This window comes from Rhea americana, unplaced genomic scaffold, assembly GCF_003343005.1.
Source record: "Rhea americana isolate MKP2758 unplaced genomic scaffold, rheAme1 scaffold_102, whole genome shotgun sequence".
Taxonomy (NCBI): domain Eukaryota; kingdom Metazoa; phylum Chordata; class Aves; order Rheiformes; family Rheidae; genus Rhea; species Rhea americana.
The window spans coordinates 2,616,019-2,637,439 of NW_028185062.1; the positions used below are offsets into that span (position 1 = coordinate 2,616,019).

General features: G+C 42.0%; 1 protein-coding gene across 6 annotated transcripts in view; it reads left to right on the forward strand.

The window, feature by feature from the left end:
* Positions 1-20,235, forward strand: part of ITPKA (inositol-trisphosphate 3-kinase A) — a 34,005-nt gene extending 13,770 nt beyond the window's left edge. For 4 of the 6 annotated variants that reach the window (XM_085306680.1, XM_085306669.1, XM_085306674.1 and 1 more), the window contains 6 exons: positions 7,538-7,634; positions 10,233-10,446; positions 12,189-12,393; positions 16,924-17,025; positions 18,096-18,167; positions 19,066-20,235. In XM_085306680.1, coding sequence (XP_085162806.1) covers positions 7,565-7,634; positions 10,233-10,446; positions 12,189-12,393; positions 16,924-17,025; positions 18,096-18,167; positions 19,066-19,269 — 867 coding nt within the window. In that variant the 5' untranslated portion in view covers positions 7,538-7,564 and the 3' untranslated portion in view covers positions 19,270-20,235. Of the gene's footprint in view, positions 1-6,148; positions 6,254-7,537; positions 7,635-10,232; positions 10,447-12,188; positions 12,394-16,923; positions 17,026-18,095; positions 18,168-19,065 lie in introns of all 6 variants that reach the window. The other 2 variants (XM_085306659.1, XM_085306652.1) reach the window with 1 other exon arrangement.
* Positions 20,236-21,421: the final 1,186 nt, after the last annotated feature.

The window sequence follows — 21,421 nt, forward strand, 5'->3', positions numbered from 1 at the left end:
CACAGGAAGATCAATTGTGTGGAAAAAGCAGCAAGCATTAGTTCCTTGGGGACTCCCCTGACTAAAGCAGATAAAAGGAATGGTTAAGGGTCCCAAGGAGCATGACATGTGGAGGTTGCTCAGTAATTTCCTAGATCTAGGACACTGTTATCCTGTTTATATTCCTGGAGTGACAGCTGAAGATTTCAGTTAATACAGCTGCCCTGGCAAAAGGCCAGTTGCAGTGGTTTGCACAAATCATCAGTTGATGTTGGTTGGCGTAACTCCTCTGAAGAATGAAGCTGGTTCTCATTAGGTCAGGGCATAGCCCCTTTTCCAAGATCTAGACTCAGGGGCTGAGCTGTCCGTCAATGTAAGTTAGTGTAGAGCAACATTTTGGTTCTAGGCCAAAATACTTTGTCCTGTGATGAACAATCTCATCTGGGAATATGGTGAAGAGTAATGTTTCCTGTGTGCATCAGGAACCTGTTTTTCTGTCCAGTGACAAAAGATGAAATGTGGTAATAATAGGGCTAAGTCATTTGCTGTAAGAGCCTCACCCTATCTTGGGGGAGTTGAATCAAGTTTGCACTCAGAAACTTGGTTATAAGGGTTGTATTTGCTCACAGGCTTCTGTCAGGGCTTGCTTGGGAAGCATTATTCTTGTTGACTTGCTCTTTCACCTCCCACCCATTGAGATCCTTGTCTTGATTTGTGATTCATGTCTGATTCAGCCAAGTGGGTAGTAGACTTGGCAGCGAGAATCTCCTTAGTTTAAGGATTCTAGAAACCTTTAATAGGGTTAAAAGCACAGAAACAGGCTACTGAAAGTGAAAAGCAAGTGTTATGCATGCGTGCACACATGTGCATACACACACACACACACATATATATATAGACAACAAAACAGGGAACAAGGATAATTGTCATTTGCTTAAATTGGGCATAGAAATATCAGTTGCTCCAGGATTTGGCTCTGACCAAGTTAACTGCTTGCCTCTTTAAGGTCTGCAAAGACAAGCAGACTAAGCCTCAAACTGAAAGAATTCCAAGTGGGAATACCTCAGTAGGTAAATTCTAGGTATGGGAAGATAGCATGTTGCTCAGCAGCACTTGCTATTTTTTAAAATACTTCTTATATCACTCAGATCCCCAGATTTCCCCATCAAATGGAACTGTACAGTTCACTGTCCCAGTGCTGCACACCCTTGAAACAGTGTCCCCTTTCAAGCTGGCTGCTGTGAAGCTGAACCTGTGGAAAACACCATTGGTTTGGGGAGAAGTATGCTGTTACCAGTGCGTTTCTGTGGAACGTTGTGATTTTGACAAATCAGCGGATCCTTGTTGAAGTATTTGTAATTTTTTTATTGGGTGTAATTATAGTACTGTAGTTATTGATTACTTCCACCCAGAGAGAAGCATATCTAATTACAAAGTGATTAAATTAGCCTAGTAATTGTCTCAGTAGTGGTCTGCTCCGAATGATTTCTTATGGGAGCACTTTATGGTGACAGCTGGCAGTGGCTGCCGTGAAACAGCTGGCTGCAAAGTTTGTTGAGGTTAGTTTTAGTTTATTAACATAGTGTGGTTGGTTGCTTGCAAGTCATGTTTAAGTTCTTTGTGCAGGTCCAGAATGTCAAGTCAGAGCTAATTTAAAATAAAACCACAGACTCTTGGAAATGGAGAACAAATTTGAATACATTAACTTAATTTTCCAAGTTGAATGAAATATTTGAGTGAAACAAAGTATAAAGAATTAAAAAAAGGAAGCAAACTAGCTTTCAAGCTGATTTTCAGTTTTAATAAACTAAAGCAAGTAAAACAGTTAAGTATTTTGTAGATGTAATTAACTTACTGCATTTTAAAAACTTTAAAGCTTTTTATAGAGGTCTTTTAGTAAATGTACATACTATAAAGTATAAAACCAATACAATAATAAAACTGTAAAATGTATACAGAGTTTAAAAGAAGTTTTTGAGAACATATTAAAGAGATGAATTTTTACTGGACTAGACCCTACGACCTAGTCTTGCTGACATTTATGACAGCTCTGTGAATAATCTCATGGACATGTTTAGGATTTCTTCTGTCCCTCTAAAAGAATAATGTGGATGCTAGTGTGTGACCCAGGAAGGAAGAATTAAGAGAAGGGGGAAAAAAAAACCAAAAAACACAAAACAAAAAGCAAACAAACTGACAGAAGAAAAGTGAGCCACTGGAGAATGAGTAATACTCTGCATGGATAACACAGAACTGATACCTAGCTTTGTAACACTTATTGTTAGCTTGGAGCCTACTCATACAAAGAAGTTTCAGCGAGTGCTCTGATACATTCTCAGGTATGACATTTTCCAGTCGCTATTGTTACGGCAAGGGACAGAGGCCCAGCACCTTCCCATGTGCTTGCTCAGTTGCATGGCGTTGGCTGAGATTGCCAAGCAAGGTATTACTTGGTGTTTTTGTGTTTTGGATGCGTGGCTCTTAAGAATTATTTTGAAACACATGTAGTAATTTTTTGATAATTAGAGCTTTTTATACTCCTTGTAAGTCCCCTGCGGAGAAACCTTGTTCCTTCTAGGAGTTAGTGAGACACTGAGTAGGCAGTGGCAACCAGTGATACAGATCATATTTCAGTCCCCACGTCCCAGAGTTGCAGAATTTAGCCTAAATGATTTAAGGACTTTAACAGAACAGTAAATTATGACGACTGACAATTAAGTACTCTTTCTTTCCTTAAAGCCTTTAGGGGAAAAGAAAAAGATTATAAAGAAATTTCTCCCTACCCTTTTGTTTCTTACTGTCATAATAGCTCTTTGTAGGTTTGCGTAGGCTTGTACTAGTGCACAGAAAAAAGACAACATGATCTTGCATAAAGAAACTGCTGAAGTTTTACTGGGAAAAGGATCTCAGGGTCATTGCTTACTATAGCCTAGCAAAATTACCTACTTACCAGCTCAGGCAAGAGACTACTTCTCCACTCAGCTGATGATAGTGCAAAAAATGAATGGTTTTAGGGCCCTTACCAAGTTACGTTATGTTTCTGCCTACTGTTTTTCTTCAAGTCGTTACAGGTTCAGGTAACATACTAACTTCATTAGAACTGATGGAGTTGTTTGCTTGTTTTGAGAAAGCTTTTCTCATTTCTCCTTCCCCACCATGTTATTTTAGGTGTCCTTCTATTTTAATGCTTATTTTCTTTGCTTCGGTTAGAACTCAATTCTGCAAACTCCTGTATATGTTACCTGATTGTCAGTGCTTGCCTGAGGGTAGTTGTATTTGTTTTAGGCATTTGCAGAACAGAGGTCTTTGTCATTTTCCCCTTAAATGAGGAGGAGGTGTTTATTTTTCCATAGATCAGCAGAGGAAGAAGTCCCTTTCCTCTGTTGTCCTTAGAGGTCAGAGTAGATCACCTGTCTAAGAGGGATTTAGCATATGCTCAGAGGGGGATTTTACTTGTTTCATACTACTCCATTTAAAWAAAAAAAAGGGGGGGAGGAATCAAATGTTSCACTAACCCATTGAACAAACTTTGCTATTAGTATGTTTTTGCACTGCTCATGGGAGGATTTCAGGAAACCCTGGCAATTTCTGCAGATTAATTCTTGGGGACAGTGATGCCTGGGGAATGGATGCGAGTGCTCCCAGGGAGTTTAGTGGGTTTGTGTGAAGTCCTACTTGTGCAAACGTCACTTGTGTGATGGCTGTGCTTCTGCATACTAATAACATTGTGAGAGCAGGCCTGGGGGGAGCTGTGTACGCAGGAGCCAGTGGCTATCGGTTGCTGCCCACCTTCATTGTTTCTTGATGGGATAGGCCTTATGGTAAGGGCTACCTCTCTCCAGAGATGAATAGGCTGGAGGTGCTGGTGCACACCCCATCTGGCCAGTATCAAGTCCAGAGATGTTAGTGCTAACACAGAGCAAGTTTGCTGTGTCTTCTGCACGGAAATATGCCTTTCTGTTGCTGTGCTTTGCATTTGGAAGAGTGATTCAAATGAGTAATCCAGATATCATAGGTATCTGGTCAACATCAGATACAGAGCCAAGTGTGTTGAATGCACTGKGGCCCCACTGAAGGGGTCAGTGCCATACTGCCATACTCTTCTGCTTGGTTTCTCCTCTTTTGCTAGCTAGACAACAGGAAACTAGCTTTCCCACTCTTTAGCATACCACTCCTTTTATTGCTTTTATGTATGTATACATCTATTCATGTAGGAATGTATAAAATACAGAAAATGTTTCARTAATTTGTATGCTGAATCTAAGAATGCTTACATTTCTCATGTTTGACTTTTTGGCCTTTTGGAATGCCTTCCTTCTGCTTCTGGAGAACTCTTTAGTATGTGAATCTGAAGAGGAATATGAAACTGCATTGGTGGTGTCAGAGGCATTTGATTCAGACAATGCTGTTAGAGAGAAATGAGAACTTTCTCTGAATATATGTGGATAGCATCAAACACTGAATTAGTGGTTTGGAGAAAAACAGACCGAGCAAGAGACCAAGGAAGAGTGAGCAGGAATCTAGAGGAAGTGTGGACTGAGGGAGATGTAGACAGCAACTGCACATAGGCAGCAGTCCTCTTTGCCATTGCTGCATGAAACAGTGGTTGGAAAAACATAAAACCATTGCTAACAAAGAGGAAGAGATCTTGCTTTAGAAATAGAAGTGAGAAAGATTCCTCCCACAACAGGCACGCAGGCACAAAGAGTCTTCATCTTCCCACTCACACCGCTGCTTCAAGAGCATGCAGCCCTGTTTGCTTGCTGGCAATGGCTTGAGTGAGTTTGGGGACTGGAAGCTGCTGGGAGGAGAGTGCATCTACTGAACCCCTGCTGATGGCAGCACACTGGGATGGGTGTATGTGCTGAAGCTGCAGTCCTTTCCATCTTAGCTTGAGCCTCATGCTTTCCCTGAGTTAAAGGAAAAATGCCTGTAAAGAGATTGTAACAAATTGACAGTGCGTATTTATTGTATGTGTAGCTTAGACATACTCATCCAAGGTAGCTGTAACATAAGCAGCCAAAGCCTGCTCGAGCTCGGGCTGGATTTGGCCCATTGTCTCCCCTTCACACCCACAGTAAAAATATAAACTGCAGCTTCCTAGGGCTAGGTGGGAGGGAGGAGGTGGGAAAGCCAGTAGCGTGTGGTGTTGCATTGACAGCTGACATGCATTCCTTGAAAACCTGTGCTTCTCCTCGCTTTTGGAAATAGCAGTGTGACGAATCATTGGGAGACAGACAGGATACATTATGTTAGGAGAGGGGCATTATGATGAGTGTAGGATCTCTGTTGGAGGGATGGGGAACACTGCTCATTTCTGATTGAGGGATAGGGAAACAGCAGTGCTACCCTGAAGATTGAGCTGGAATCTTTAAAAACTTAATTTTTTTCAAAAGCTACCTTCAAAGGGAATATTTTAACTCACAGTGAGGTTTACTTTCAACTATTCTGTAAATAACTTAGCCCTGTCCATCTGGAGCAGAAACAGCAGAGCAGACTGAAGGGATTCTACTATCAGCTAGATTTGGCAAAAAGACTATACAAAAGACATTTATTATCTTTTCTACTTGAATAACAATATTTGCATTGCACTTTTGGCCATAAGGGAAGTTATGGATGTTTCCGAATGATGTGCAAGGGCTTTCTTCGTTGCCACTAAAAAGCGGCTAGCTTCGAGTTAGAGCCCAGCCACTGTTTAACTCTGCGCAGTAGCAATCTGGAGCAGTTTAAGGCAAATAATACAAAATCCAGTGGAGACTGCAGGGACACTTAAACCTGCAGAAGGTATTTATTAAACTGAAGTTTAGCTAAAGCCAGCAACATCTGTGGTGTTGCGTAAGTGCAACTGAGTTTTCATAATTCTGAAATGTCCGGGACTTTCTTTGGATGCTTCCTCTTGCTAGCACTGTATGTTTACAAAAGTATTACTGCTGCATGGGACACATATCAGACCAAGAGTGACTTCATTTCAGCTGGAACAGCTTTCAAAACCAAGCTAAATTAAATAAGGGGGAAAGAATTCTTATTTCAGATAACTGTATCCCTATGGAGATTATTTTACGTCAGTTTAAATTTGCAGCATAATTCACAATGTTCTTGGTGAAAGCCTATCTTTAAAAGAAAGATCACTTGCTTCTATAAATTGCCATATCCTCTTRATATGTCCTAGGACAGCCACGAGGTTTTGCCATCACACAATGACCAACATTGCCAGAAGATACCTCACAAGAAACCTGTGATAACTGAACAAGTGTGGGGAAGGGTGACCATGCCAGTACGTGATTTGGAAAACTATGTTTTGCCTCTATAGCATTGCCTGTGATTTTACTTTCTGTATTTTTTACTTCTGTGAAGTCTTTTGTAGAAGACGGTAGTTGTTCGTTGGCTTGAGCATCTAAATCATCAAATCAATGTCCCTGCTAGAGATCATGTAGTATTTTAAAGGTGGACTTTCACGTGTCCATCAATACTCTAAACTCTTTTCAGTGAAATCAATGGCTCCTGTTGATTTTGATGGAGAGTGTTTAGGCTATTGATAAGTGCTACTGAAAACCCAGCCTACCCACTAAATATATTTGGGTTCAGCAAAAAAAACCCTCAGTGCTAAACTGTTGTGCAGAACTACGGTGCGCTATTACCAGCTCCTTTTTGTTCAGCAGGGCATCATGTCCTAGAGAAAGAAGAAATGAACCTGCTTTCTTTGTTTGTAAAGCACTTTGGGATCACTCACTCTATAATGTGAACACCAGTGTCATTATGGGCTGTGATTGCTACTTAYCTGGGTTTCGGTTCCAAAACCTGAAACTTCTTCACTTTCTGCTTCCCCCGYGTTGCGACAGAGCGCTCAATGGCTGTATCCGAGCAGCTGCTGTGTTTCCCTGTCTGCCTGTAGCAGTATCCACACAGCTGCACTGTGGGACAGCCAAGGTGGCAAGAGCAGTGCCCAGCTTTGTTAAAATGTAACAGAATTGGGAAGGAGGGGGCGGAGCGGGAAAATCCATGACCTGGAATAGATCTTACAGCACATTGTCAACTGGTGTTACAGGGAACTGAGTGACCTTGGTGCCTAATTAGAGAAGCATTTTCTATGCATCTGTCACAGTAAGAATCACCCGCTGACTTGGAAAAAGCTGTTAATTATGAGGTGATGCTGAAGGCTTCTGGGAAAAGAAGTATTGTTAACAGTGGCAAACTGCTTTTATGTTCATGTCTCATAGAAACTTTAGTGGGCTTCTGTGTGTGTTCAGAGTGCTGTCTGTGTACTGCATGACTCAGAGGTCAGGTGTGGCTAAGAACAAGCCTGTGATATGTACAGCATGACACACTTTTTGTCTTGCAGGCAGTTTTCTTGTCAATGGTAGGAAGTATTTCTGTTCTTGCTCTTAAGTGTGTGTTTTTCCAATGGTGATCACAGTGTGTGTTTTATGGTTCCATCTTTGAATGTTTACAGGTTTAACAAACAAACTGGGGAGGGACAACTCAGGGTGTGTGAATTTCATTCATGGTGTCAGGATTTTAGAGTTGACACAATTTAATATTTCTTTTCTCTATATTTCAGAAAAAGGCATGGCATACGATTAAAACCATGGTTAACTTACCAGTCATCAGCCCCTTCAAGAAACGCTACTCATGGGTGCAGCTGGCTGGGCATACAGGTAAGATGAATATCTTTAGGGTCTTGCCCCTCTTACGGGGATGACAGCGGCAAGGAAAACACTTATTTTAGTGGGTTTTTTTTAAGCTACTTTGTGCTGGGATCTGGGCAGGTGATCAGTACTTCCTTCAGGTAAAAAGGAACCATGTGAGACCACATGAATCTGTGAACTAGAGCATCTTTCTTTTGTCTATGATGGGAGATAGAAAGGGGAAGATGAGCAAGGAAGCAGTGGGCAGACTTTGGGGAGAAGGGTCAGGCTCCGGGATGCTCTTCTGGTATGTGTAAAATATATGTTAGAGGAAAACAAGGGGGACTGGGGAGTGAAGTTGAAGGCCTGGTCCATCTGCTCTTGCTGCTGCTTGTGGTCTCATATCTCTCTCGAGTGAGTAGCCAATATGTTAGTTCCTTTACATGCCTCAGCCCTGGTGAGTACTGCATTTCTAGTACCAATTCCAAACCCCACATCYTAACATAAACCCTCAGGTGAAAAACAAACATGATGAAATAGAAACTTGATGACCAGGTTTGCATTGTGAGTCTGTCATTGCTCACTACATGAGCACAAGGAGCAGCTCAATCAGYTGAGTCTAGTTTAGTGTCTGTAGAAGTTGGTAAATGTGCTTCTGATTTAGGCTTTGTTTTATTGGTAAGGCAAAAAAAMCAAATAGAAGTCATCAAGTTTGATTCATGCTTCATCTCCTAAGCCGCCTGTGTTCCTAATCTGCTAGTGCAGAGTTTATTAGTACATGTGGGCAGGCACCTACGCTGCAAAGTGCTTAAGTGCAATACCCGAACCACCTCTCTATGTTCTAGTGCACTAATATGGTGCAGTGCAAAGCTGTGCGGACTTACTTATTCAGTCCTAGAAATGAGGCAGCTGCATTTGTGCAGTGAGGGTTATGGCATCAGAGTGTCGAGATGATCAGTTTTACTGCTTGCAGTTTCTGTCGCAGTGTATATGGGATTGGCTTGATCTGTGTGAAGTGGAACATTAGTCATGTAATCATAACCTTTTGAAGGGTTTGTGTAAGGTTGGAGGAGGAGGGAGGAGGGATGAGAGGTTACCAGAAGTGCATTAGAAGCAGGGAGAATGCCCCAGTTCCCTTTAGGTAGTTTTCTGTACTTGCATTTAGTCCATCATTTTTGCAGCTAGTCTCCTCTAATATGACAAGTTCTTTCTAAACTATAACCTGAGCCATCACCASTCCAGCCTTTGTGCTGAGGCAGTGCTGGTTCTAGGATTTGTCAGAGAAGAACCAGTTGCTAATGGTGGAATATGAAGGATCCTACTGTGATAAAAGTTGAGTTTCAGCCCCAGGTTTAATCAGGCTCCTATTTTGGGGCCTATTTTATGCTGTGTAGATTAAAGACTACCTCTGAGTGAAACATGTACTTTCCTCTGATGTTATTGGCATGCTGCAGGACAGGAGAGTGACTTCTGCGTCTGGAATCTAATTACTGCTGATCTTGGCCTACGTGCACTGTATCGCTTGTACTGGATGRGATTCAAACCCAGGGTTGTGAAACAGTTGTGCTACAGTCTGTACCTGCAGATTAGCAGGGCTCCAGAGGAGCTGCAGTACCTGGAGGTATAGGCATGTGCGGTCACAGAGTGTGCGTGTAGAAGGGGCAGCGCTTGGCTTCTGGCCTGTTGGTAGCTGCTTAATGATCACTGATAGACCACATTGCTTTGGTATGCACACACTCAGCAGACATACCCTATGTGAGGATTTAGGGCATAGCCAGCACTGGCAGTGTTATGCAGCTTTAAAATAGCCTGTTAGAGTATTAACAAAGTCTGGCCTGTGGCTTCTTCCTGTGCATGTTAATAAGTGTACTACTGTTTAATATCCTAATGAAGAGTTTCACAGAATGGTCAAGGTTGGAACGGACCTCTGGAGATCATCTAGTCCAACCACCCTGCTCAGGCAGGGTCACCTAAAGTGCATTGCACAGGATTGTTTCCAGGTGGGTTTTGAATACCTCTAGAGAAGGAGGCTCCACAACCTCTTTGCACAACCTGTTCTGGTGCTCTGTGACCCTCACAGTAAAGAAGTTTTTCCTTATACTCATATGGACCTTCCTGTGTTTCAGTCTGTGCCCGTTGCCTCTTGTCCTGTTGCTGCGCACCACTGAGAAGAGTCCGAACCTACCCTCTTGACACCCTCCCTTAAGTTATTTGTATACACTGATAAGATTYCCTCTCAATTTTCTCTTCTCCAGGTTAAACAGGTCCAGCTCTAGCAGCCTTTCCCCTGTTTAGCCTGAAAAAAGAGAAGAAAACAAAAACAAAAAACAAAACGAAACAAAAAACAAAAAACAAACAAAAAAAAATACCCCATGGCCTGGAGCAGCTGCACTCCTTAAAGCTATGAATTCAGATATGGGAATGTATCCAAATAGATTTTCACTGCCAATGGCTGTGTTTGTCCTGGATGTTTTAATTTTTTGAGAGGCATGTTACCTTTTCTCTTCGGGGGGGGGTGTCTTTATCTGGTATCATGGAGGTGAGGTGGATGATGCTAGGGTGCTGAGGAGAGGTGTTTTTATCTTCTGCAGATCAGCCTTGTCAGCATGTGTTTGATTTTCTTTTTAGGGAGTTTCAAAGCAGCTGATAATGGGAAGATTCTCAAGCGCTTCTCAGAGAATGAGAAGGAGTGCTTTGAGCGACTGATGAAAGATCCACTACGCTCCTGTGTTCCTTGCTTCCAYGGTGTGGTGGAGAGAGATGGTGAAAGCTACATTCAGCTGGATGACTTGCTTACTGATTTTGAAGGGCCGTGTGTGATGGACTGCAAGATGGGGATCAGGTGAGAGACATGAAGGAGAATGTGCTTTCTAGTCTGAATGCAGTTGGAGGAATGGAGCATGTTGTCATGGTCTGGCTGGAGGAGTTCAACAACATTTTTGGAGCCTTGGGGTTCAGTGTACACAGCCTGTTATTGGCTTGGCAATTGCCTTGACAACCTGAGGAGAACACATTCTGTTGTTGCCTGATTGTGCACAGATTCTGGAGACTGAATGATCTGTAGCCTCAAGAACTACCCACATCAAGATACTTTCAGGGGTGATTTGAGGCAAGGTTTCYCTGCAATGGCCTGATCCTACATGGGGGGGAGGGGAAAAAAATACATGATTCACTCGCTGCCAGTTCTCTTAATCTTTGCTTCTACAGTGATTCAAAAAAACCAACAAAGAGTAAAATTGCCTTCTCTAAGTATGAATGACTAAATAGCAGCGTGAAAGCCTGTTTCCAAAGCTTGAATGACTCTTCAATGGTAGTGGTCTTTCCTGCAGAGAAAAAAATTGACAATCTGCCCAGGATTGGCCTATGTTCTTCCCCACTTTGACATCTCCCTGATGCTATTGCACTGTTCTGCAGAATCTTGTTTTCTATTCCTTTTCTCTTGTCCACGATTAAGAGGAAAACTTATAAAAGGTTAACTAAGCATAACTAATAAATAGATAAGGAATCTGTTGATAGCCTGGAGTAACAGTTCAGAGAGGTATGAACTGTCCTATTCATCTTTTGGTGCTAACTCAGATACTTGGAGTTACTGGGCTGAATGAGGTATTCAGCTTAGAGGAGTCTAGGCAAGCCTTTTAAAATAGATGCAGAACCTTAAGTGTCTGCCTGTCTGTTAACTCAAGGTAGAAATGTGTGACACAGACATGCCTAGAAGAAAGATGAACAATTTGCAGCAGTGAGTATTTTATTCAAAGTAGTTGTTGTTCTGGTAATGGATGACAGTATCTCCTAAATGCTAGCCCTGTTTATGTCACTGTGATGAAGAAAGTGCACTCCAGGCACCTGACAAAGTGCAAGCTTTGTAGAGAGACAACCTCCCTTGCACCCTGGGAGTCCAGCAGAGTGTAGAGAACATGCATGGTACCTTTCTGATAGTTACCAAATTAATGATTAGAGTGACAACAGCAAAATGTGAAAGCTTGTCACCATTCACCTTTCCTTTCTTAGTTACTTCTTTTGGTTTGGAGCTGCAGTTCCTCAGATAATATGCTTTATTACTCTTACGTTTTTACTATACAAGGAGTGATCTTGTCTGCATGATACATAAAAGTATAGCCTAAATTGTTTCCTGAGGCCTGAAAAATTAAGCATGACTGAAGTTGTTTTTTCTTGAGGAGAAAGAGTACTGTAAGGTTTCAGCAGGCACATCTGCTTTTGATTTCACTGTAAGTGATCTCTTTTAATTCTCTTCTGAAAATACTTTTCTGTGTCATGGAGTAATGAGATTCAGCTTTCTTCAACCCTCTAAGCAGGATATGGCAATAATACGTAACAGTAAGTAAAGGTACAGTTAGAGCAAGAAATGAATGACAAGACTCCARACTCCTGTTACTGTTTCACTAAATAACCCTATGCAGCCATTAATGTGTGTTCTTCACTTTTCCCAATATACAAAGCTGGGATAATGGGATAATGGTAATGCTTATTTTTGTGATCAACCTCCCCTGAGACCAGTTACTATAAGTTACAAAATAAATGTTTTGTGAGTTCTTTCAGTTTTGTTGGGATGTGATGTTTTTGCAGGACATACCTGGAGGARGAGTTGACTAAGGCCCGTGAGAAACCAAAGCTGCGTAAGGACATGTACAAGAAAATGATTGAAGTGGATCCTCTTGCTCCTACAGCAGAAGAGAATGCGCAGCATGCTGTCACCAAGCCCCGATACATGCAGTGGAGGGAAACCATCAGCTCCAGTGCCAACTTGGGCTTCAGGATTGAAGGGATTAAGGTAAATAGTTCCAGTTCTGCCTGTTCTTGGTAACTGAACATTGCCTGATTTGTTGATGAATCAACAAGYTAATGTGCATCGCTAGCCAAGTTTTCCAAAGGATTACGTAAAACATTGCTAATTGAAATGACAGAGTTCAGTGTGTTGTGGCTTTACAGCACCCACTATAGTTACAGCAGAGTAGTGTCAAGTAAGCTGGTCATACCAGATGCACATCAGCCATACTTCCATCAACCAAAGAGACGTTGCAGAAAGGACCCAAGCAGGAACACAGTGTAGGTACAATGAAAATGAAACTGATAGAAGGAGGAATTCAGAACTGATGGAGTAATCAACTCTCTTCATGCAACTGCTTTTTTTTWAAAAAATCCAGGAGCTATTCTGGGAACTCACATATTTATTTCAAGTGAATCACAGTAAAGCAGTTCTATTTCAGCTATGTTTATTTGCAAAGCAGGGTAAAAGCATTAGCTAGATATTCTTGGGATTGAGGAAACCCCTTTTCCTTTTAAGTAYGTGACAATATCCAGTATAGATGGAACTGGAATAAAGACAGAACAAACAAAGATAAAATTTCTGCATCAACAAAGTTCATCTGCTGATCTTGAGGGAAGAATGTCTGCCCTTATTTCTTTCTAGGATGTTACCTTAGTGGTGTGGGGTTTTTTGTTTGTGTTTTTTTTTTTTTTAATCTTAGCCATAAATTCTTTGATTTGTCGTGCTCTGTGGCAATATCAGATACCTACCCCAGAAACCAATTTGGACTTGCTCTCAGAATATCAGCCACCTGACTCAGTTACTTGAATGTKAACACTTGATGTGGTCTAGAAGCCTGCTTTCCGTTTGTATAGGCCTGTYAGTGCTAGCCTTAAACTGGTTCACTCAAGTTTTGATAGCAGTGTTCCTGTAGCAGTGCAGAGCATGACAGGGGCTGTCCAAACCCACCTAAACCCTGGGTGAGCACTTGTTAGTGGAAGCTATGAAGAAGTTAGCATGGCTTACCCTGTGTGACTTCCAGGATGTTCAGCAGAGCACAGTTGCACCCTTCATCTGTTTAACTTACATATTTTAAGGTGCCGTAAATGAGACTCTGGATTAACTCTGCTTTTGTTTCATAGTTAAAACACATGGGAAAAATAAAGGGATAAAAGAGTGAAGCTGACAAGCAGAGGCTCCTTAGCCACCCCTTTTTTCTCTGCTTTCCTATGGTGTCTACTCCCTTCCTCATTCCTAGATTCTCCTGCTGTGATGCAGGACCTAGGAGTTGTTCCAGCTCATGCTGTGTTGGCCCCCTGTACACTGTGCTACCCACTCCTGGCTGTTAGACACAGGCATCCTCATGCAGGAAACGTTTAGGTGATAAATCATCTGGCTCCAGTCTAGCCAAGACTCTTCCTATTTTACCCCTTAGCCATCTAATGATGTTACCAAGGTACCTATTTTAGTTCCTATACCGCTTAAGCCTTAAGATGCTGTCTGTAATGACATTAGAAACCCAGATATTCTCAAGACTTTCTACATATGTTCTTGGAAAGGGCTTTGGTCAATGTAGATTTACAGAAGAATGATTGAGCCAAGGGAGCACCAGTAGTACCTCCTAAATTTCTCTTTCTGATTTGGCTGGTTGTAGAGGCAGGGAGGAGCAGTATGACACTCCAACTGCTTGTTTCCCCCAGCTGGGACGAACAGGACATAAATACTTAACCTTTCAGTCACCGCAGGAAATACTTTGGAGTACTCCAGAAACATTACTTTCTCCTCTCCCTCTATGTTRTGGGCATGTAGTTGTCAATTTCTTCATTTTGTATATGGAGAAATGAAGACAGAAGTCAGTTGTTTAGACAACACAGTCAGTCAGTACTCCCCATATTGTTTTACTGTAGTTGAACTGGACATCCAGTTCCACATATTCACAGAGGAGCAAAGCCCTGCTGTAGAGATCTTCATTTTGAGAGAAGAGCCTGAGAGGATCAGTGGTGCCAGCTAGTGGTTGATGGGAAGCAGAGGGGTTGTACAGAGATTAAGCTGAGCATGTGTTGGGTCTGGTCATTCAGTAGTATTGCTACCCTGTGGCTGCAGGTGTGAGAAGCAAAGAAGGTGAAATCGTAGAAGCACTTCTGTGAGGTGGCTCCCTGTAAATGAGATCTGATTCATGATATGCATTCCTCCTTCATCAGTGCGGAACCTTTTCTCTTTTGGTTGATCCATCTCTTTTCCTTGAATCGCTTCCATATCTTTGAAATCGGACCAGGTTCATTTACTGAATATGTCATTCCTGCTCTTATCAGAGAGGAGGTKGGTGGAGCCACTGAGTTTTCTTATGGCTTGCACTTGACAGTTGATCTCTTGTGCCTGTTGGCTTCAGAAGGCAGGTTTCCTCTCTAGAAGAGACTGAGTGCTAAGTTTCACAAACGTCATCTCTCCAGCAGTAAACTACTAACAGTCTTGCAGAGAAGAGGCAAACAGAGCAGAGAGACTCAGGAGTCCTGTCAAGTCATTCAGCCATTGAATCTTTGTGCAGTTTGTGAAGTTGCTTCTCGCTTTGTTACTATTCCTTTAGCTGTAGGTCAGGGATAGCCATTTTCCCAGGAAAACGGCAAATTTGGTTCGTAAATACTTGTAAATCCATTTAGGTCGTGGCCTTAACCCAGAGCTCTTTAAGAGAAGTCTGCAGAAGAAGCTGAGCAGCTAAGTGTGTAAGAGGCAGGTAGCACTATTTTATGAGGCAGCCAAACCTGATTTCCTGCTGCTGGAGTCACTGACTCGTCTAGTGAGAAGTGCCACAGGTGAGCCACTAGCTGGACAGGGAACTCCKCTGTGTGGGGATGGACGTGGAGGTGCTGACACAGCTGTGGCTTCAAGGAGCAGGCTGGCAAGCTCCTGCTGGGCACAAGTACACCCAGATTTGTTGCAAGGAGCTGCTGTAGAATGAGGGATGGTGCAACTCAAAAAATGAATGGGTGTTTACAACAAGTGAAGAAGGGCATCAATTATGTGTTCTGCCAGCTACTGCCAGGGAACAAAAATCATAAAAATATTTCTGAACAGCAAGGAAACAAGCAACCAATACATCCAGATAAAAGAAAGAAGAAAAGAGAAAACAGCAATTATTCCAGACTTTGCTCTGAGATTTAAGACATGAGAGAAATTATTTTTATAGTAACCTTCCTCTCGCTAGTATTTTGCTGTTCCCTAGAGAAAAGATCTGAGGCATAAAACTGAATTCCAAATTTCTACATRCTGTAAGGTATTACCATACATCGGTTCAGATGGCTCGTAACCTCCACTGCCTTCCTGCTGAACTCCTCTTGCATAACTTATGCATCTCGTCATGCTGACAAGCCACACTTGTATCTGGCCCACAGCCTTGGAATAAAATTCTGTTTATTCTGCAGCTGAAAAGTCTGGTAGGTGGGAGGCTGTTCTGCATGGTTTTGCTATTCAGTCAGTTCACTCTCCTGTGGAAATTCTAGAAATTTAGCATTATCTTGTTTCGTGTACCTGCCAGGGGCCGAGTTCTCCTCGGGAGTAAATAGTGTTGCACCTGCTGCAAGCAGGGCTGAACTTACCAGTTTTGGTGCGGTGTCTTAAACATGTAGGAAGGAATGTATTTTTGTGACTAGTCGATTTACTGCTATAATGGAAGTGAAGAGTTTCAGTGGGCTGATATGATGGAGAAAAATATGGTTTGATGCTCTTGCAGCRTTTTGGTAGATACAGGCTACTCTCGGCAATAATTGCTTTATTTTACATGCATGTCCTCAAAGTGTGTTTTTGTGCCACTTGAATGAAGCAGGACAAAGCACATACAGGCTGCTACCAGTACACAAAGACTCTGCTGTCTTTCGATAGCAGGATGCTTCTGTATTGAGTTGTGCTTTTAGTACAAAAATACTCTGAATTTCTCCAAGACCAGTTGGATGCATGCCCACACTGTTCTTTGCCAAAATTTCATGTGTGAGGAWCTTGTTTCTTGTTATTGCTAGCATTGGTATCAGATACCATTGAAGATCCTTAGTTCTTGTTTGCAAGTAGCCTTCTCCTCTATGACTTCTAGGTCATGTTAAGGTGCAAAAGTATATTGGGAACTGAGAGTCTTACCTGCAATTCTTTGGTTTCCCCATTTGAAGAAAAAATAAAAAGACTAGTGAAAACAGAATTTGAGAATGTCCCCTTACAGTCCCACCTGGGGGGATGCCTGCAGCAACCAAAAGATGTCGCTTTGTTATCCCTATTCAACTTTGCACTGCTACTGCTGAGATGTGAGGAAAATCCTTTTGGTGGCTGGTAATATATTGAGATATTTTAAAAACTACAGTCAGCAGAAAATGAAGTGCTGTTTAAAGCTATTCAATCAGTCTTTGTATTTCTTCTCTGTCACCTCTTGCCTGGTTTATCTTTTCTATTCCTATTCAGCTACTCACTTTCAGCTCATTAGAGCTGAGCTGCTGATGGTTCAAGAGGATTCACTGATGAGAGGAATGATATGTGCAATAGAAACCCTCTCTGTCTTTGTGTGTTTTTGTGCAGAAGGCAGATGGAACATGTAACACAAACTTCAAAACCACGAAGACACAGGAGCAAGTTCTCCAGGTTTTTGTGGAATTCATTGAGGGTAACACAACTATTCTGGTGAGTCTGAACTATTTAAGTACACTGATTATTGGCTCATTCAGCTTGCTATGGGGCCATGCTTCCTCTGGAAGAACAGCATTCTGTGGAACTACCGAGGAAGAAAATGGATTGAACATTCTGGCCCTCTCAGCAGGTGGAATTAGAGACTTAGTGGACTGTGAGCAGTAGTGGGCTAAGACCAGATGCTGCAACTTTTGCTGTAGTCAGAATAGYATGAGTTCACCTCACTTTCTTGTGCTAGCAGAAAGTAACACAGTGTAACTTGGGGTCTGCTATCAGCCCTCCACCATAAGTGTATGATGCGTCAGAAGGATGCTGATGTGTTAGAGACAGTTATGTTGGCAGGAAGACTTGTGGCTCATGAGTTCAGTCTAGAGAGGATGAAATCTATACAGGTGCCAGGAAGCAAGATTGGTGGTTGGCTGTGCTCCCCTGTGCGAGGGAGGAGCAATTCCCGTAACCAACTTCAAGGTCACTGAAGGCACAGCAGGCATGTGGCATAACATGGCTCTTGTCCTTGGAACTTCAAAGGACGCTGTAGTGGTTTGCAACCATGTAGAAGCCATTATGAAGGAAGACTAACTCTTCCAGAGCAGCACGCTTGGTAATGCAGGGCAGCACTGAAAATGATTACTAGAGCTTTACGCATTAGGCTTTGATTTTTCCCATAACATAGTTGGAGCTCCTTGTCTATAATTTCATTCTCTTTTCCCTTTGGAGAACTGAAAGACTTTTCATTGGTTTAAACTTTCTTTTTCTTCATTTGAAAAGAAAGGGTGCTGAGGATCTGTAGCGAGATGCTACCTCACTGCACCCAAAGCCAAARACAGATGAGGGTGTTCCTGTGGCACACAAGCAGTAGAGGCACTCTGTACTGTTCTTTTGCAAAGGTGGTCTGTTGAATTGTATTTATTTTCTGATTAGCTTTCAAATGATGAGCCTGTTGTTTTGAAGGACATCTGGCCTAAAATTAACATGATCTCTTCATTATAATGGTTTTTGTAAGAAGAGTATTCATTCATTTTCCACTTAAAGGTTTGGTGGGCTTTTATTCCTCTTTTTTTCAGAAAAAATACCTCAGGCGTCTGCAGGAAATTCATGTCATTCTTGAGTCGTCAGACTTCTTCAAGCGACATGAGGTGAGCAGTGAGCGAGTAAAGTGCTGTGTGGGGTGCATTATTGCTTCATTTGATTATTCAGATGCRCTTCAGAATAGCCTGCTGTATTAGTAGAGAGGAGTTTATATAATAGAGGAAAATCAGCATATGTTAACAACACAGCTACCTCAAAGCCTCCATCACAATAATACCAAAGGCTAATCCAGCTAATTGGTGAGGAGTAACAGATCTTCCCATGCCTATAGCTTTGGGCCACTGCAGGGAATGGTTTATTAATACCAATTTCCTCTGGTTCTTCTAATCTTAGTCTGTTCCAGTGGGAATCTCTGCAGAGGGAGTAGTGATATGGAAGCTTGCATTTGGTACARTAGCATTCAGTTTTAGTTTGACAATCAAGGTTTTATTGGAGTTGTACTGGATTTACATGGAAAAATTGTATGATTCTGCTCTATATATTCTCCTAGTAGGTTTTGCTGTAGAGGAGGCAGTGTTAGCATTTTAAGTTCTGCTTACTACAGCTCAAGATTTTGAGATGAGATATTTTATTTTATCTCGTTAGTGTTAATTCCGCCTTGTCACTAGTGGCAGTTTTGTTTGTCATAGATTATGGTCTGTCTTTGAAGGTAGTCATGATCTTTTGCTGAATTGCTGAAATTGAGACCTGCTGCCAAGTGACCTGGAGAGCTGTTTCTCTTTCCTCTGTCTGCTGGTTCCCTTTTCCCACCTACATGCCCATTTATAAGTTATGGATTGGTTTTGTTATGCAAATGGCACATGTGGATTGTCAGCAATGCAGCCCAAAAATTTATTTGGTCACAAGTGAGGAAGTCACCTGAGGAGGTGATCGTAGCAGGAAGAGTGAGTAGTGGGGGAGACTTGAAGATGGTTTTTGACCATATCATCCCCATCTGTCTTCCAGGTCGTTGGAAGTTCACTACTTTTTGTACATGATGACAGTGGGAATGCCAATGTGTGGCTGATTGATTTTGGGAAGACCACCCTTCTGCCTGATGGGCAGACACTGGATCACAGAATTCCCTGGCAGGAAGGCAACAGGGAAGATGGGTACTTGTTGGGACTGGACAATTTGATCGGCATCTTGGAAAGCATCACTGAAAGATGAGATGAGCGTGGCACAAAACTCACAGGGCTGCTTTGTAACTTTCCGCTCTACTGGGATCACTCAGTTAGAAGGAAACCTCTTCAATTCCCTCCAAGCTCCTGGGGGGGCCATTACACTGCAGAGGGAGCTGCATCTAGAGCCCAGCTGTTAGTGATCAAAATGACTGCATCAGCCCTCTATGAACCTGCATAACTCCAGATTGGTCTGTATTGCACCAGCCTTACTTTGGACTGGTCTTCAGAGAATCAGGATCTCCACACTCAGGAATCACACCAGCATGAGTCAAGAAGTCTGTATGGTGAACCCACAATGATTCTGATATCAGGCAAACAGATGCAACTCTAGGTTACCTCTTAGTGAACCAGAGCAAGTGCTTGGGGATTCAGGGTAGCAGGTAACTGAATTTTTCAGGGAACTACACAGTTTTGAAACCAGCAAGAGTGTGTGTTCCCCAAATTCTAGGTCTCCTTGCTCCCATGTATACTATGGGTTGGGCCAACAACAGCTGCTGCACTGTGCTACAATGTGCACAAAGTGGGAATTGGTGATAATTGCAAGAACCCTGGACCAAAGGGAGACCCCAGTTCATAGCAGAGATTGCATTAGTGGCTGGATGTAGTAACTGCTGTTGACCRGTTCTCCTCTTCCCTACACTAGCCTCAGTTCATTTCTGTCAGAACAGCTTTTGCTTTTTATGTATGTAGCCTCTCAGGAGATTACAGATACTCTAGTGAGAGAACAGCACCCTGTTGTCTCCAAAAACATCTGACTTTTCAGACTGGGTGGGCTGTTGAAAATGTGGCTGGCATAGCAAGGCTCGTCTCTTGCAGCAGAACTGCAGTTCTGAAAAATCAGCCGACACTTTTTGGGCACAGTGTGGGGTGCAAAGGATTTTTTTCAGGATTTGATTATTTTTAAAGCTAAAAGCCCTACACACACACACACACACACACACACACACACACATGCACACTAGTAACCCTACTACCAGTGTGATTTATTTTAGACCATTGTTTTGAGTCTCTCCTGACTCACATGAAAGAGATGACTTGGCCCTGTTCATCATACTCCCAAATATGAGGCTGCCACTTGAATATATAGACCAGCATGGAGATCATGAGGGAAATGCTTTTGCATTTACATTACACTAATCRTGAGATCCATTCCTAGGCATCTTTCCTCTGAGATACCTGCTATTATCTCAGGGGAAGTTTGGGGGAATGAATGTCAATATATCACATTCTCTAATCCCTGTCTGGAGTCACAGGACCACCTGTGGTTGATTTGTTTTTGCTGTAGCCTGGGCATAGCCACAGAAAGCTCAGTTTGAGTTAAAATCAAGAAAGACTAAAGGGATACATTTTGTTGTGATGCATCTCTGTTTGCCTCTGTTCACTTGATCAGTTCTTTAAATGCTAGCAGTATAAATACTATCAGCATATAAATGCTATCAATATTCATCCGTTCATTCAGAGTTCAACAAGGTAGAGTGGGGATTCTGTAGGAAGCACTGAGAAGTGAAAATGCTTTAGCCTAAAACAGAAATTGTTTGAAACTGGTAATTATTTTTGCAGCTCACTGCAAATTCAGAGTTGTTCTGTGGCCTCACAGAGTCCCTCTCAGTATTATTTTCATGCTAAGTTAATGAATTTTCTTTCCACTTAAGTGTTTCAGAGGGTTTACACTAAGAGAAAGTAGAGCTGTAGAACAGCTACACAGTTTGAAAAAGATAGATAGGATTTCAAGAAACTTCGTTTTTTTGGGAGTTTTTGTTTGTTTTTTAAAGTGAAAGTGATCCTTCAATAACAAGCACACACATTATTCCAGATGTCTCAAAACTTTTGAATTTTTATAAGCTGACAAATTAATCTCTGGTGAATTTCATAGAATTAGACGTTTTCCTCCTTTCTTGCAGCCATCAGGTAAGCCATCTGTTAGTGCTTAAAAGAGACTAGAAAGTACATAGGTGTCACAGGAGCGGACTTTAATAAGAATACCTTTTCTATAAAAGTGCGATTCCAAGCAGTCCTACCACAACTAAAAAATATAATTAAACCTAGAGAAATTAAAAATGAAACTGTTAAGGTGATACAGTTCATTAGTGGTTTTTCATGTCTACTTTTAATTAACCTCTGGCGTTATTTTTTTTTTC